The following is a 16,614-nucleotide window of genomic DNA, read 5'->3' as shown; positions in this document are numbered from 1 at the left end:
GCAGTCAACGTTAAGGTCTTCAATAGCATTCCTAGCTAGAGCATGATATCAAGGACAGCTGGGGAGGCATAAGCAGAATGCTACGAGACCTAAAGTCTGAAATGCACAGTACTGAAGGACAACCCTCGAAACCCCGTGTCTCTTCTCCACAGCGCATGTTCCTGGATCAACGTCTGCTAGCGCCTTTCCTGCTCCCACACAATCTATTCATCTTTGCGGTGGTAGTTGACCTTTGGATTCCAGCTAGAAACGTCTCGTCAGCATCTGTTCGTCTCCATGCGTTCCCACACTTTGCATCCTTCCCCACATATTTGCGCTTATAAGGTGTCCGAGAAGTAAATGACCTCGACAACTCCCCTACAAGCTCTCGTCTTATGGCTAGGGCCCAGAGAATAGCTCAATGCACACGGAAAGGACCTTACAATAGAGTCTGCAAATTCCACCGTATATGTCAGCTTTGTATCGCAGATTTGAAAGGGTCAAAAAGACTGACCTTGTCGCCATCGCCCCACGGGAAGGCTTTTGTTCGGATGTTCATGTAGGGATACTGGACTCTTTCCTCCAAGGGCGGCATGTGCTCCCAATGTTCCCAATGCTCATCCCACAGATTCTTCGCGTTGATGGACCCTATGATAAGGGCAGGTATGACGATACTGTTCGATGTGAGCCGGTTTCTCCCAGTTGGCGTCCTCGGGGTGTAATACTAGATACAGAGTTTACGCCAAAGATCTGGATTTGAAATTATAAGCGTATGAGCTTCAACCTCTTCATGACCTCAAAAGACTCTCACCCGCTGATTGTGCGGCATGGTGCTTGACAGCCAGTCTCTCTCTATTGAAGGCATTGTCCATTGGGCCGACAAGCTTCGGGGGTTCAGTACTGGCGAAGCGGCGCTGGAGGGTGCTACGGAGGATCGAAGCGTGTCCCTGCCTACCGGCAAGCTTCAGGGGAGGTAGCATCGAAGGCCGTGGAAGCATTTTGTCGCGATGTGACTTGGACAGACTGCTGAGCTGAGGTCTCAAATCATGATTTCCTAATAAGGCTGACGGCTAAACGTCGGATCTACCCAACAATTGTCGAGTACCTAACTAGGTAAGTAGGAAACCTTACGTTTTAAATCATCAGTGATAGGCACCCCTGAGAAGAGTGAAGTGCTCACGGAGCATTCAAATCTTCGGATTTATTTGACCAAGCCATGAAGCGTCGGAAAAGAGTCTTTGCATCATGGGCTTACGCATAACGACGTGGAATGGTAAATGCTCCCCATGCTCACTCCAAGCTGCAATGTTGTGTATGACTAATTGGTACTACAGTCAATGGCATCCGGTAAGAGATTTTCTTGCGTGCCTGCTCTTCAGGAAGACGTGAGGGAAATCTGGGGGCAATTGGAGGCTGTTCGTGATGGGAGCGCTGAACTCCAATGAACAGGAATCCATTTGGATATCAGCCATGGCGAGACAAGCGTTCATTCGCGGTTAGTCACTTAGGATCAAGCAAAGGGCATCGAGATTGACGCCTACAGGCCATGTTCGACATCCTGGAAGCCGACATCGTCGTGTTCCAAGAGACCAAGATCCAGCGGAAGGATCTTTCCGATGACATGGTACTCGTCCCTGGATGGGATTGCTACTTCAGCCTTCCGAGGCATAAGAAGGGTAATTGGCCACGTTGTCACCTAGAGAATTCTTGCTCACCAAGTACAGGGTACTCGGGTGTGGTCATCTACACTAGACAATCCGTCTGTGCGCCTATCCGCGCTGAAGAAGGTATTACAGGACTCCTATGCCCGCCAAACTCATCCACCAATTTCTCCAATCTGCCAGAAGAGCAGCAGATTGGGGGATATCCAACACCAGCGCAGTTGGCAGCCTCGGCAGTGGACGCCACAACCCTCGATGCCGAAGGTCGAAGCGTGGTTCTTGAATTTCCCGCCTTCGTTCTGTTTGGCGTTTACAGTCCTGCAAATCGCGATGAGACTCGAGATGATTTCCGCCTCGGCTTCCTTGATGTGCTCGACGCCCGAATACGGAACCTCATTGCCATGGGCAAGCGTGTCTTCCTGACAGGCGATTTGAATATATCTAGGGAAGAGCTCGATGCTGCTAATGCGGAGGTGTCGATGCGGAAGCAAGGTTTAACAGGGCTGGAATTTGTATCTACCCCTGCTCGACGTCTTTTCAATCATCTACTTGAGGGCGGTAAAGTCTTTGGGGAAAGGGACGGGGGAAGAGAACATTCGGTATTGTGGGATATATGTCGAGCTTTCCATCCCGACCGAAAGGGCATGTTTACATGCTGGGAACAGAAAGTCAATGCAAGGCCTGGTAACTGCGGGGCGAGGATTGACTACGTCCTCTGTAGCTTGACAATGAAGGATTGGTTTTCGGATTCTAACATTCAGGAGGGACTTATGGTATGCCTTGCATGCTTGCGTGCTGTGTCTCGGCTCACCAACTCATAGGGATCCGATCATTGTCCGGTGTACGCGGTCATGAAAGATGCGATTTTCATGGATGGGGTGGAACGTGATTTTCGGGATGTAATGAATCCTCCAGGAATGTTCTCGGGCGGCAAACGCCAAAGAGAGTATTCTGCGACAAGCGATCCTCTGCCTTCTTCTGGCAAGCTCATACCAGAATTCTTCGGCCGACGAAACATACGGGATATGTTCGCCCAAAAGCCTTCGCTTCCGCAGTCTCAAAGTAATGGCAATTCAAACAAAGTTGCGGAAGTCTCTGGCGTTACTGCAGCAAATCAAGGAAATTCAACGGCTGAGATGCTCGGTCCGATCGATGAAACCGCAGTAGAGCCCTGTGACAGCTCCGTTAGAGTGCCAACAATTCCTCTATCTGCAGTAGGCCAGAAGCGATCTGCCCCAGCAACGACAGGCAGCAAATCTACAAAGCGTGGGAAATCTGTATCTGCCACTGCCGCGGCGCCAATGACTGGCAAGGGCCAGCAGAGTCTCAAGGGCTTCTTCAAACCTAGTGCCGCTCTTATTTCAAGCGTCGCTAGTGCCATCCACGTTAGAGAAGTTACGCAAACGAGCCTGAATGATGATACGGTCGGCCGAGCACCTGCAGACTTGGCCGAGACTTATCCTGCTCCTGATGGGCACATGAAGGCTGCTAGCCTAGAATCAGCAATTCATACACCTCGCAAGGTAGGTACCCAGCACATTCCGGGTGAATCACGATTTGCCAACGCCTCTCCAATTAGAATTCATAAATCCGTCAATCAACCTCAAGAGAACGTCCACGATCCCGTCCAGAGTAAGGAATCATGGTCAAAGCTCTTCACGAAGCCTGCGGCGCCTCGCTGTGAGGGACACGATGAGCCATGCATCTCTCTGCTTACGAAGAAACCTGGTATGAATCTGGGAAGGTCGTTCTGGATGTGTCCACGTCCGCTAGGGCCCTCAGGAGCGAAAGAGAAGAACACGCAATGGCGATGTCAGACTTTTATATGGTGCAGCGACTGGAACCCTAATGCAACAAATAGTTGATGAGGCGTTTAACAAATAGCGAATGCTAAAGTTTGCCTCCACCAATATCGATGATTTCCACAGTGCTGTTTTGCCCACAGCTAGAGACAGGCGGCGGGTAAAGGAAGGAAGGAAGGACTGAAGAGATAGAAGGGGTCATCTAAGAAAGGAGAGCAAAGCGCTCTGAGAGGCATTGTACTCTACGCTTCAAGCATCTGATTAGAGGCGCGCTTTGGCGCAGACACTTTATTTGAGCAGCTACAAAATTTACTGATCTAATATTCACGTGTCTCTAGTGAGCCGCAAACCGTGTTTCACAGGAAATTGAGGAGGTTGGTAGTCGCGCGGGGAAAAATGAAGGGGTCAGCAGTGTGTCATTCCAGCTGTTAGCGTCTCACAAGACTCAACGAATGTGACATCAATTTGCTATGCTAGTAGTGACTGTACAAGACGTGTCCCTCGATGCATGCAAAAGATAGGCTGCTCGGGCAGTTGCTGAGATAGGTGCTGTAATAGGGATGATGATGTGCTGTGTGTGCTGAAACAGGCGCTGTGACGACGTATCCAGCGGCAAGTACCCAAAGGTAAATACCAAGACACGATGTCATGTTTTTGCGGCGGTACGGAAGGGGTATCATGACAGGGCACGGGGGAAGAGACACTGAGTTCCGGTGTAAAAGAAAGCCGTGTTCCGATTCGAATTGGCGTTGGCCGGAACAGTAATATCTCTCCTCACGCGCTCCCGAGCGTGGTGGGAATGTAAACACAAAAGAGCCGAGTAAGTGACAAGAGCTTCGACGATTCATTTTGCAATTGACTGACCGGAACCTCCGAAGGTCTGAGTGGAAGAGACATGTATAAAGTTCCGATGTCTCGAGCTTACGTTGACCGGAAGAGCAAGCGCGCGAAGTTCGAGAATGGCATGAAGTTCGAAGTTCGCGGAGGTCGAATTACTCCTACGCCTTCTTCTCAAACACGGTGCACCAACTTCCCAACTCAGCGTCTCGTGCAAGCTCAGCGTCGAAAAAAGATTCGTTCTGCTCATCGAAGGTGGTCTGCTGAGCGTTGGGGCTGAGGGCAGCCATCATCGCTTGAAAACCTTCTTCACCAGTCGTCATGCCTTGCATCTCCTCTGCAAGCTCTTCGTTCCCCGCGAAAGGGTTGTAGTCGAAGACACTGGAGTAGAAGTTGGCATCACTCTGAGCAGGTTCACTCGGCTCATCGTAAAAGACTGCTGGCTTTCCATTGTTTCCAACGGCGACGGTGGTTAGAGTATTGGCTGGAGAGATCGACTGATTGTACTTCTCCAGCACGGCGGCGAAATCTTCGTCGTCCATGGTCTCATCACCAAGCTCGAGCACCACGTTACCACCCAGGGTCTTGGGTAGATCAGGGATCATAGCGGTGCTCTGTTCTGCGCTGGATTGAGTCTCACCCAACGCAGAAGCCATATTGGCCGAAGAGCTTGACTCGGCCTGCTCAGACTCAGCCAGAGCAGCTGCTTTACGACGCGTCATACGACGCTTCTTTTCACTGGGCTTGCGAGGTTGGTACTGATAGTCGGGATGCTCGAGGAAGTGCTTGACTTTCAGTTTCTGGGCCAGACTGATATAACGAGCCTTCGTGCTCTCCGTTTCATTCTTCCACTGAGTCCCGAGGATTACCGCTGAGCTACTGTTAGCCAAGCCATCACTGCGTTGATGAGCAAACTTACAGATCTGGTTGTTGTGGAGCTTTGGGTGGCTAGCTTTGACGAGTGGATGATGGTGTTGGCGATAAAGGATGAAAGCGTTGGGAGGACGAGCGACTTTGTCTTCCTTGAGAGCCTTGGCTTTTGGCTTCTTGGCTTCATGAATGATCGAGTCGTGTCCGAGAAGATTGCGCGAAGGCGCGATGTGAATCACACCACGATCGACGTCTTCAACGGTTGCCACTGGCGCATCAATCATGTTGCTATTTTAAAGGTTAAATTTATAACAGATGGTAGGAAGTGGGATGGATCTTACCGAAGGCGAGTAGCGATGACAGCAACTCCTTTGTCTCCAATGATATCTTTGAGGGTGATAGGCACTTCAATGCGATCCGAGGCACCGGAGTTGAGGTTCTGAGCACGCACCTGCCAGAACAGGTTGATCACTTGAGCCACTGTCGTAGGTGACGATTGCGCCATCGTAGCTGGAGCGGTGTTCATGCTGGCAGCAGGCCTCAAATTTGCTATAGGATTCGGTGTTTGTTTGAGAAGTTCAACTGAAAGAAAGGTAGTGTGATGAGGGTGGTCGAGAAAGCGATGTTCTTGAATGATGATTGTAAGATCAGTACTGTTTCGAGGTTGGCAACGAGGCTTGTCAAGAAGTTGTGGTTGAAAGGAATTGTGAGGTAGGAAAATATTTGTGAGGTGAAGCTTTGCGAGGAAATCTACGCTAGCCGGAAAGGGAGGAGGTTGGTCTTTTCCTTTGTTTATCCTTCACCTCAACACTGGAAAATGACGCAACTGTCTTAGACTGCGAATCTAGACTTACGCCTATTCCTTGAACCTCAGCGACTCCTATCTTCGTACTTCGGAGACCTTCCAGGCAACCTAGTCGAGATGGTTTCCACAAAGGTTGCGACCAGCAAAGCAATCACAGCGCGTAGAAAAAGGATCAAAACCACGCTGAGAACGATGGGCAAAATTGCAGCATCACAAAGAGGGAATTCTCGCGATCATCCCCCGGACAATCATGCGCCTATTATATTGGGTCGGCGCGCTGTTCTGCGGCCACGAATCACAGTGCCGGTCAAGCTGTTCGTTGCACTTCACAAGCTATACAAAGAGGATTCGATTGGAGCAACGAATATTCTAATCTCCAAAATGGGCAGCGAGGATGGCGAGCCAACGCGCGAAATGAATGTTGCTCTTCGTTGTGCCGTTCAAGAGCTGTGGGAAGAGTAAGAGTCAGCACTCCAGCAGCACTCATCAGGCTTGCTAACAAGAAACATCAGTCGCTTGAAGACTACAGCTCAACTTGTTGGATTATTTCCGCCTGATCCCGACCTCACAAGACCTACGCAAGAACTCTTTGAGCAATTCTGGAAAGCTCACGGATATCCCAACGACGCTGAGATGGACCTTCTTGAGCAGGTTGGATACGCTGACGCCGCAGCAGTTGATGCCTGGTGTAAGCATGACCTAAAGTATCGAATTGACCTCTTGCTGACCTTGCAACGAAGTCTTACTAAAAGATTGTCGGCTTCGAACATACAGATTGATGCAAGAAGTGATGAAGGCTTTTATGATCAACACTCTGCTTGGCCAGAAGAGTTGGCGGCACATTGTGAAGCGGAGGCTCAAGATTAAGACGCCGTATACTCGCCACTAGGTTGAGCAGGCGGACGGATGAGTCAATGCAGGCATGTCGAAGCCATTTCTACTCGCAAACAATTCGTGCTTCACATATCGCATGAGTCTTAGGCAGCGCAAGACTGAGTCCATGCGAGCCAAAGTTGCAGAAGATGTTCCAAGAGCACGGCTTTTCAAGAAAAACTTGGCGCAGTGTAATTCAAAGCGAAAGCATAGGACGGACTATACGTCTTCTCCCTTAAGAACAACAAACAACTTTCCCATCTAATCTTGAACTGCGCTCTCTGCTGGAAGTCGATGCAGTCACTGCTGCTGATGTGATACTTGCATCCAAAATATCGGATATCTCAGCATATGCAACCTCAAAGACAAGATGTGACAGATGGCACTACGAGAAGCTCTTGAAACCAGATTGTTACCAGAGTTTCCCGCTTCAAGATAGCAAAGCGGCAGCGCGAAAGGCTCTAGTGGAATGTGATACTAGGCGATCATGTCAGTCATATTTTACGCACTGAACAAACAATTCGATCCAGGCGAAGAGGTATTCGAAGCGTTCCGAAAGCGTCCGTTGGCGGACGACATACAGCTATCCTCGCTGTCGCACGAAGGCGAATCCTGGGATGAATCCTGAAACTTCTGCAGTCACCGCCTTGGGGTCGCAACGTCAAAGTTTCGGCCTCAACCAAACGCAGCTATGGCTCGTTCTTGACAGTCGATGCTACAATGACGGAGGTACGGAGCCGCAACAGAATCTCTTTTCGTGATCGCGAAGTGCCGGCCTCATCGGCGTCCGCATTTACTTAGGAATTGGAATACTTCTTCGATCCAGATTTCGATCGTCACTGACTTTTCTGGAGCCACCTATAGTTCTTTCACGGACGATCAGTCCAACGTCTTTGCATGAGCGATGTTCCTTGTGATGACTTCATTGGTTTCGACGCCTGCGCTTGATAGCGTTGTTGGTATGTTCGAACCTAGCCAAACACAACCAAGGCTAACCTTGTCTCTAGGCAGCTCTCACTCAATTCAAGACTGGACCCGGCTGCTCAAACATATGCTTGCATTGCCGCATGGGTTTCTGGATGCCTATTGTATAAGGTATGCAGGGACGCTACATAAATATATTCGTACTGAGGACGGGTGCACAATCGGAAAAGGATGGACTTGGATGACCATCGCCGATAGGACAGGTCGCAGGCATGCATCGTTCGTTTTCCTTTGTTTCGTCGGATGATGGCGGCCGGCAACCTTCCCTTCATCCCAGAATCATTTCATTCCCCAGTCATGTACTCCTCGCTTGAGAGATTGCAACAAGCGACGCAAGTTGCATACACGTGTCCTTTCCAAGCTCTTTCCAAGCGGTCGATAAGCACACCGATCACATAAATAAAAGTCTTTAGACACCATCCAAGTTCTCTGAAAATAAGAGTGTAGTAGGGATAGAGTTCGGAGAAGATGCTTTCTTGGCAATGCCTAAAGTACCGCCCCCTTCCTGCCGCCCGGGGCACAGACCCACCCAGAGGGCGCTTGCAGCGTCTCGTCAGACCTGTTGTACTCTACTTACGATTCTATGATTCTAGCCTTCTGAGGACAGCGAGCCCAAGCAGTGGTACGGAAAGTACGTCTGACCTACTGATCCGCCTACCTCTAAACTTCGTTGTGCCTCTCGTATATTGCGGCTAGAAATCTACAAGATGCAAGACGTGACCTTTTCTGTGTTCTATCACAGAATGTGTGCCCCACCCAAGTTGCACTTATCCCTTGCTAGCAATCCCAGCGTCTCTGCTGTGCCCTCTACATGGCCAAAATTGAAGAGCTTGCGCAAGATGCTGTGGAGGGTCACAGCTCTTAAGAGAACCCAATCATCCTCCTGCTGCTCCCCCCTACTACCATGAAATCCTGCGCCCTGAGACGATGCCAGTCTTCTATCTAATCCAAAAGATTCATGGCATGCTAATGTTTCTGCAGTTAAGCCAAAAACACTGAGGTGACGACAGTACGTTCAGTTTCTGGCCTAGAGAGACGCGCAGAGCTTCCTTAGCCCGGAATCCTATCGTCCGAAAAATGCCTGCATCGATACCAGTCTGGCCTCCTTCTCAAGACCGTCGCTCGCTGAACGCCTTTTCGAATAGATTGCTCCCAAGACCTTCTTCAGATGAGCCAACACCTACAAACCGGGCATCATTCATGCAAACCCATGCAGGGACTGAAGTTCCAGACATCCAGAGCTACGCAAGATGAATTGTTCTAATTTTGTGGCTCGACATGAAGGATTGCGCTAGGATGTTGGGAATGAACTGGCGTCAATGGTGGTAACTTAATCCGAGCAAAGCGATCAACATGTCCTAATATCTCCTCTTAATCCTATAGTTCCGTTCTATAAATTACCAGACCAAAGGAACAATCGCTGGTAAATACAACAGAGCGGACAGGAGCTGTTGGATGGCATGTTCTCTTCCTCTTAACGGCAGGACCCTTTCCTGATGTTGCCCTTGCAACTCTAAGAGCGTTATCGAGTCTGTCCGCGTACCTGACGTAACCCAATTCCTGTCCTAGACTTAGAGTACCACATTAGCGACAGGGTGAGGTAGATTTGCGCGCTCCTCCACGATCTGCACTCAGGTAGCATATCGCATGTAGCATCGCTCATACTCTCCGAGGACATACTAAGCACATACATCTTCCAGCAACCCGGGAACCGTATCGACTCTATGATAAGATACAATTCCATATCTTTTGCTATCCTACAAAAGGCCTACTAAGCATACAATGGTACATGCATGCATTCATGACTGTGTGTTGGCTTTGCCTGCCGCCAACCACGCCTCTCCCAGACCTAGTCCTCCTGATAAGAAATCTTTCTCATCTCACCCAGTCTCTGCCTAGCCTGTGCAAGATTATTCTCCAGTTGCAAAATCTCAACCTAAGCCACAAATCATGTCAGTGATTGAAAAACTCCAAACCACTGCCTCCAACAATGCCCAATCAAAGCAAAACTTGGGGGCACTAACCTGCTGTTCCATCTCTCTGACCTTGAACTCGTGTCCACTCAAAGCCGCGTAGTCCACGTCCTCTCCCTCTTCCCTGTTTCTTTGACTAATGATGTCTTGTACCTGTTTGACTAAACTTCTACATGCTCTGCCGACTGCCTTGCTGGCTTCTTCAAGTCGATCCTGCGTCCTGCTGCCGAAATTTGCCTTAACTCTACTCGCCGCCACAAGTTGTGCAGTAGAAGCTGCTACGTCATTACTGGCGACAATGAGTTGCTCTGGGCTGTTCCGGTTGCTGATAACACCATCCGCCGTCTCGATGAGTGTATTGGTGGACGAAGCAACAGCCTTCGCGGCGCTGATGAGCCCCTCCGTCCACCGATTATGCTTTTTGTAGAAAGCTGTTCGCGAAGAGGAGCCGCGGCCCTCCTTGACAATTTCCTGCTGGGAAGCAGTGGCGGCTTTGATCAGCTGAGCGATGGCATTGGTGACTGCTATCGCAGCTTGGAGGATGCTATCGTGGATTCGGAGCTCGTAAGTGCTGTAGCCTTCTCTAGACTTGTTGATGAGCTTGTTCAAACGTTCTGCAGCGGCATCAATAGCCTTCGCGGCATTCGTCATTTCTGTATCTACTAGATCTCCAAGGTCGCCCTTTGCGTTTGTGATTTTCCCGGAGTTGGGAGCGAAAGCGTCTGCAAGCTTAGAGAGCTTTTGAAGGTTCATCAGTACTTCGTGGTTGTTGTTGATAACGACGTCGGTCCTCTGGGTAGCTTCTAAGCCTTCCAAACGGAATGACTGGAGCGCACGGAAAAATTTCACTGTAGACTGGGCAGACTGGCGGCCAGCATTTGTGAGCTGGTCGGCTTTCTTCTCCTCGGTGGCAAAACGGGTGAGCCCTTTCGTATTGCTGAGCACGTCTGCTATTGAGCCGGCAAATACGCTCACAGTACGGATAATGTCAGCATGAGGGCTATTGGGCCCATCAGCGATGAAATTGTTGAACGCTGTTGAAAATTCAGTAGCACTGGCGGATGCTTTCTCGATTTGAGAGAGGACATATGGAGCCGAGGCGTTTTGGTTTCCTGCTTGCATTGACGAGTCGAGCTCATAGAGAGCGTCATCGACACGCTGAACTCCACTTTGTAGCACGGAGTCGATTATGTCGTTGATCTTTTGGATGTTGCCCAAAAGGACCTGGTCGATTTGCTCATCAAGAGCTTTGTCTGTATCTCCGCCATTCTAAATATCGTTAGTGAGGCTCAGTGGTTAGTCTTCCAGAACATACCATCCTCAGTTCGTTGAGCTCGAGCAGAGTCTGGTCCATGCCCGACTTGTAGATCTCGAGCTCCTCTTCTTTTTCACGAAGGCTCCGCTCGAGATCCCCGTCCCGCTCTCCATACTTCGAGTGAATATCATCAAAAGATCGAGTCTTGTTCTATTATGAGGTCAGCAAGTTCTCGCATGGCGCACAATGGAGAGGTCTACCCGCAAAGCTTCCTCGAGGTCAGCCATTTCCCGGTTGTACTTTGCCAGCATCGAAGACAGCTCGGAACCTTTGGCACGTTCCGCGTTGTCTGCCTTCTCGAGGGCAAATCGAAGCTCGCGCTTAAGCTTCTCCACTTCCTCTCTGTTGCCCCCTGTAACCCGATCCTTCTCGTGAAGAGCTCTGTCCCTCTCTCGAATCATATCTGCTAGCTCAAGATTCTTGGTCTTGATCTCGCGCTCTAATTTCTCCCTCTTGTCAATCGCTTCTTGCGCTGACGCCGCTTTGAGTTGGACGCTTTTGAACTTCTGCAGTAGCTCGAGATGTTCGTGCCGTAACTGGGAGTACAATTTGGCGAGCGCTTCGTACTTTGTCCTCCATGTGTTGACTTGCTCTTGGAGCGAGCGAATCTGGTCGTCTTTCGAGGAGTTTTGCTGGTTAAAGTTGTTGTTTAGCTGACTCAGCTGGTTCTCTAAATCCTTCATCCTACGATCGTACTGTTCTAGCATCAACTGATCTTGTTGGTATTGGGCACGAGCCTTGAGATTTTGCTGTTCTAACTCAGCCATTCGGCCGTGCGTCTGAGCTTGATACTGTTCTCTCATTAGCTGCTCTTGAGCGAGCCGTTGCTGCTCCTCTTGCAACCGTCGCTGCTCTTCAAAGTCACGCTCTGCTTGTTGCTGCGCCAATTGTTGCTGATATTGTTGTTGATTCCATTGATCCTGTAATCGTCGTTGCTCAGCATCGTATTCCTCTTGCTGCCTTCGCTGTTCGTTCTTCCAGAACTCATTGATTGGTTCAGGGTCCGGAGCATTACCGGGAGGAGGCGATCTCGGGGGGGCTGGCTCCTCTTTCTTCTCCACTTCTTTCGCTGGCCGGCGTGGTAAAGCCGGCCGATCCTCATCTTCGCCGAAGAGACTAGGTGGTTCCTGCGGTAGCTTGGGTACTTGGATTAGGCTAGTCAAATATCGGAGATTTGAGCATTCGTAGTAGAATTTTAGAAGACGGTAATGTTGTGTATCGTATCTCGAGCGCAAAGGTTCTAGGGCCTCGTCATCTCCAGTAGCTATGCGTATTCAGTCAGTCGCGTCCAGCCCAGAAGAGAGTGTGGTACGAACTAGTATGCATTGCTCGCAGCATGCTTGTGACGAATTTGTAGATGCCATAACTTTCTTGCACCAAAGGAACCAGCGCTGAAATTCTGCATTCGTTGTTGGCACCGCCTCTGAAATGGGCAAAGATGAGTTTCTGGAAGGTATCGATCTGGTCTTGAAGAGTCATAAGGTCTGTGATTGTCTCATATCTATGAAGTGGGTTAGCAGACGGTGAATAGCCATTTGATGAGGTACGCTACCCTTCGTTGGGGTCATTGATCGACTTCAGGCTGATGTACTCCTCATATTCAAAAAGCCCTGCAAGGCTATTTAGCTCCTACCATGCGCGCACGCTCAAGAGAATTCAAACCATTGAATTCGGGATGCTGCCTGTGGAACGCCAATTTGGCTAAGAGGAAGTAGACGTAATCTCGTAGCAGAGGTCCATATCCTGTCTCAACCGTCAAGTTTTTGCCCTTCAAACCCTGAGCCTTCACTGCCTCGAAGAAATGCCCGGGGTTCCTCTCGTGCGCAACAAGGGTCCATACCTCGAAGTCCTTCTCCGGTAACACCTCTTGTTAGGCTTTCCAGCCAATTTATATTCGCCTGCGCTTCCTTCACTGCAATTGGGTGCCCTTCCTGGAGGACTTTATGTACGGTAATCAAAGCTTTGAACGTCTGCACTTCATCGGCGAGGATGGGTTGCCTATAGAGGGAGAGCGTTACCATCAGCATTAACGAGCTCCGATGAGTGTTCTATGGCAGGAATTGGCGCGGGCTCGTAGACGCACACTTTCATGCCCGCCCAGAACGACTGGGACGATTTATGGTCCCATGTGTAGACAATGCATGCTCGGACGTGTTTGCCTGGATACCGTGAGCACAAGAAGCTCTTCGGACGAACGATCGCTGAAAGACGTACGTTTGGGCGCAGTCTCTTCTGGAAAGAGGAACTAACGTCAGTCTACCTCCAGCTCCAGCTCCAGCTCCAGGTCATCATAATGCCATGACTGACCTATGCTTGTTGCTTTTCGGATGTTGATTGCGAGGTCGGTCTCTGATCTGGGGAAAGAATTAATATCCATGATATCTGACGGCCGATTCGGCGGCAATAGCAATACGGAGTAGGGACTATTCGGTGCTGTCTTACTTGCCCAAATCAACATTGCGTGAGCTTGACCCCCCGTAGCCATAAGACATGACCAATGGGAAAGCACGATGGTGGTAGGATCCAGTATTACCGGACGGCTCACACGAGAAGAGCAAGATCGATGGGAGGAGAAGGAGGTCTGTGTCTTGATAGCAGTCGCCGGAGAGCTATACTAGATCTGTTCAGGCAGAAATTCGTATGCTCAAACTTCCCGGTTGTCGTAGTTAGGCTTATGTATGGCCCCAAAGCCGAAAATGACCCCCATGGGCCCCAGTGGCCCCACTCGCGGCCGCTTTTACTGAGCTTTAAAGTACTCTAGGGCCTGCAGCATTATTATACTTTGCTTTTCTAGCTGACAACAAATATCTACCCTACGATACTATGATACTCCCCTATCCTACGATACTCTCCTACCCTGCGATATGCTTCTATCTTACGATACTCTTTTACTCCGTGATATTCGCTTACATGCTTATATTCCCAGGCTGCTGCATAGGCTATGTTAAAGCTTCACCTCTAGAGACCGAGATTGACACAAAACACAACGTCCTCATCGACCTCGAAACCGCCGAGATCTTCGAAGCTGAACGAAAGCTTCGCGGTATTGACAGCCGGGTCAGGACTCCACCAACGATACAGGACTGCGTGAAAGATGATGAGTAGACCGAAATTGAGGTCTTGCATGACCATAGTAGGGAGCTGCGAAGATTCATCGCCAGCATCAAGAAGCCAAGACAAGCAGATCAGAGAACGCCGTGACAAGGAGAGCGTATGGGCTAATGGCTGAGTTTAAGAAGAATTTGCTAGATTATCTAGGCGACGGATTTTAGTATAATCGACGGTTCATATCGATGAACCATAAAAGGCCACGTTGTTGTACGACAAAGCTTATTGATTGCACCTCTGCACAAGCCCTGATTCTCTGGTCTAGAAGCCTTGCACAAATGATTCCAGGTTTTAGAAATGGGGAATTGATGGAAAGCGCAAAGCCAGGCCCTTGATTCGAGCCTTTCTATTTCGACCTTGATACTGTTTGAGTGTTCAGTATAAGCATTGGTTAATAAAGCTATAAAGGTTTATATTGACATACGACACGGGCCAGTGTTCAGCGTACGCCATTGACCTATGACACATAACATTTTCTATCAGCTTACAGCAGTCTGGGAGCGCTTGTGCTTGACACAAGTGCATGTGGCCGCACTGCCTCGTAAGGGTTGCATCGTCCACACAACAGTCGCGATTGCTTGCCTCAGTACCACGTCTACCTCCCTCCAACCCCAGAGAAGGACCACGACCGGATCGAGAAATATCTGAGAGCGCTGAATCCGTATTCGAAACCCTATCAGTTGTTTCAACACGGTCAGATTGTTCCTCACTTTATTGATACGCACGAAGGCCTTCCATAACGCACCCACCTCTACTGAATATACCTTCACCCGTTCTGATATACTCATCTTCCATCCATCATTGCTTTGTGATGCAAGAAAAATTTATCACAAGAGCAGATAATTAGTCGTACGTGTTCCGCAAACTAATAAAAGCGCAAAAGCGTCGGATTTGCTACCACGCTGGTAGAAGTACACTGATGATCATGGATTCAGCATGTAGTGAGGCTGGGCATGGCCCAGGCCCTCGAACAAGGCAGAGACGGAAGCTTGACTCAGTACTACTACCTTCCCTCGGGTCAGGAAGCAAGAAGCGGAAACTGATTGTGCCGAAGAAGGACCAGGACTCGGTCAATATGCTCGCTGGGTATGTAAGCGAACTCAAAGGCATGTTGCATGGTTTAGGCATTGAGGACAATAACGATGTCTCTGTCACAGCCGATGAGGCTACAGTCACCAATGCTGATATCTATACTGTGGCTTCGCCTAATGGCAAATGGCTCCCTGATTCCATCTTGCGTTTCGTAACGCAGCATTTTCACTCTCAGTTCGATCCTAAAGGCGACTATATCTCGTTGATATGTCCTGCAATGGATCTCCTTTGTCGGCTAGCAATAAGATCTTAAGATTACGGATCGTGACTGACAGGATCTTGAAGGTAGAATTCTTTGTTCGTGATCGTTAACGACGTCGAGCTTGGCGACTCAGGTGGTAGTCACTGGTCTCTATTGGTTATGGATATCGAGGCCGGCATAGCGTCCCATTATAGTTCATAAGCGAATGTCGTAAGGCGAGCCGTGGTTGGAGTCGGATGCGTTTTGAGGAAATTTGCCTTTCCTGAAGAATATCAGACGCCTTATCAGGCCAACTATAATTTTACTAAAACGGACTGGTGGTCGTGCGGACCTTTCGTTCTCTTCATGATAAGATATCTTCCAGAGCACATCTTCGAGTCGAACGGGCAGCTGGATTCGAAACTTCAAGTCCGCCTTCCATCGGGTCTTAGACTCACGTTCAATTCGATATCTGAACGAGCCAAGATCATAAGATTACAGGTCTCACGTAGGGTAAAGATTGAACACGATGAGCAGGTGGGAAGGATTAAGAATAAACGAATCGCAATTCCGGAGGCAGCTATTGTTACCTATGTGTCTAAAACATCCGGCTTTCCGCGGAATAATTATGGGCAGGGCGATGATAAAGAGGGTTACAAAGGGTATGCAACTTCACTCAGTCTGAGTGATGGTGAGATTACTGATGAGGATTACTTAGACTCGGAGTACGATATGGACCTAGAGGATAGGGTGTGTTTGGAAGATGAGTATCTGGACTGCTGGAAGGATCATGTAGGAGATTTAGGCGAAACTGATGGCAAAATTGATGGCGAAACGGCTGCCAGACCGAATCAAATCCTAAATCCTTGGCGATATGGGGGGGGGGTTCGGATTCGACATCGACGATGCTAGTGAAGATGATGAAGGGATATGGGACCGAGACATCAAATTCGGAAAGATCCGTATTACCACCAGCACACTCCTTTGCCTGCGCATAAAATTCCATCATTTGCATTCACATACATAATCATGGCATTTCTACACTAGTAATCATGCGTCTAATTGAGTCTCAAAGTCAATTCATCGCTCTAACGCCCTGACATCTTGGATGTGTACAATGCCCCGTACCCGCTA

The 16,614-nt window shown here is 49.3% G+C and overlaps 7 protein-coding genes across 7 annotated transcripts; 3 read left to right on the top strand and 4 right to left on the bottom strand.

The window, feature by feature from the left end:
• Positions 1-203: 203 nt before the first annotated feature.
• Positions 204-977, bottom strand: HO173_004923 (uncharacterized protein; the record flags this gene model as incomplete). The annotated part of the gene is made up of 5 exons (XM_037306841.1): positions 204-243; positions 423-430; positions 494-653; positions 705-729; positions 791-977. 5 exons carry the CDS (start codon positions 975-977, stop codon positions 204-206), a joined length of 420 nt encoding a protein of 139 aa, XP_037166376.1.
• Positions 978-1,224: 247 nt separating this feature from the next.
• On the top strand, positions 1,225-3,228 carry HO173_004922 (uncharacterized protein; the record flags this gene model as incomplete). The annotated part of the gene is made up of 7 exons (XM_037306840.1): positions 1,225-1,252; positions 1,314-1,326; positions 1,429-1,474; positions 1,523-1,655; positions 1,704-2,413; positions 2,462-3,163; positions 3,220-3,228. The coding sequence occupies 7 exons, from the start codon at positions 1,225-1,227 to the stop codon at positions 3,226-3,228; spliced, it is 1,641 nt and encodes a 546-aa protein (XP_037166375.1).
• Positions 3,229-4,440: 1,212 nt separating this feature from the next.
• Positions 4,441-5,675, bottom strand: HO173_004921 (uncharacterized protein; the record flags this gene model as incomplete). The annotated part of the gene is made up of 3 exons (XM_037306839.1): positions 4,441-5,150; positions 5,199-5,437; positions 5,491-5,675. The coding sequence occupies 3 exons, from the start codon at positions 5,673-5,675 to the stop codon at positions 4,441-4,443; spliced, it is 1,134 nt and encodes a 377-aa protein (XP_037166374.1).
• A 396-nt stretch (positions 5,676-6,071) lies between these two features.
• Positions 6,072-6,843, top strand: HO173_004920 (uncharacterized protein; the record flags this gene model as incomplete). The annotated part of the gene is made up of 3 exons (XM_037306838.1): positions 6,072-6,412; positions 6,467-6,642; positions 6,695-6,843. 3 exons carry the CDS (start codon positions 6,072-6,074, stop codon positions 6,841-6,843), a joined length of 666 nt encoding a protein of 221 aa, XP_037166373.1.
• Positions 6,844-9,660: 2,817 nt separating this feature from the next.
• On the bottom strand, positions 9,661-13,591 carry HO173_004919 (uncharacterized protein; the record flags this gene model as incomplete). Its single annotated transcript, XM_037306837.1, has 12 exons — positions 9,661-9,747; positions 9,836-11,053; positions 11,100-11,249; positions 11,300-12,363; positions 12,416-12,600; positions 12,652-12,709; positions 12,762-12,842; positions 12,940-13,097; positions 13,183-13,258; positions 13,314-13,331; positions 13,407-13,453; positions 13,542-13,591. The coding sequence occupies 12 exons, from the start codon at positions 13,589-13,591 to the stop codon at positions 9,661-9,663; spliced, it is 3,192 nt and encodes a 1,063-aa protein (XP_037166372.1).
• A 466-nt stretch (positions 13,592-14,057) lies between these two features.
• On the bottom strand, positions 14,058-14,231 carry HO173_004918 (uncharacterized protein; the record flags this gene model as incomplete). Its single annotated transcript, XM_037306836.1, has 1 exon — positions 14,058-14,231. The coding sequence occupies one exon, from the start codon at positions 14,229-14,231 to the stop codon at positions 14,058-14,060; it is 174 nt and encodes a 57-aa protein (XP_037166371.1).
• Positions 14,232-15,126: 895 nt separating this feature from the next.
• Positions 15,127-15,552, top strand: HO173_004917 (uncharacterized protein; the record flags this gene model as incomplete). The annotated part of the gene is made up of 1 exon (XM_037306835.1): positions 15,127-15,552. One exon carries the CDS (start codon positions 15,127-15,129, stop codon positions 15,550-15,552), a length of 426 nt encoding a protein of 141 aa, XP_037166370.1.
• Positions 15,553-16,614: the final 1,062 nt, after the last annotated feature.

This window comes from Letharia columbiana (assembly GCF_014066305.1).
Source record: "Letharia columbiana isolate WasteWater2 chromosome Unknown Sc0000012_s1, whole genome shotgun sequence".
NCBI lineage: Eukaryota > Fungi > Ascomycota > Lecanoromycetes > Lecanorales > Parmeliaceae > Letharia > Letharia columbiana.
Note: the sequence above shows the minus strand (reverse complement) of the source record. Positions and strands in the feature narration are given on the sequence as shown.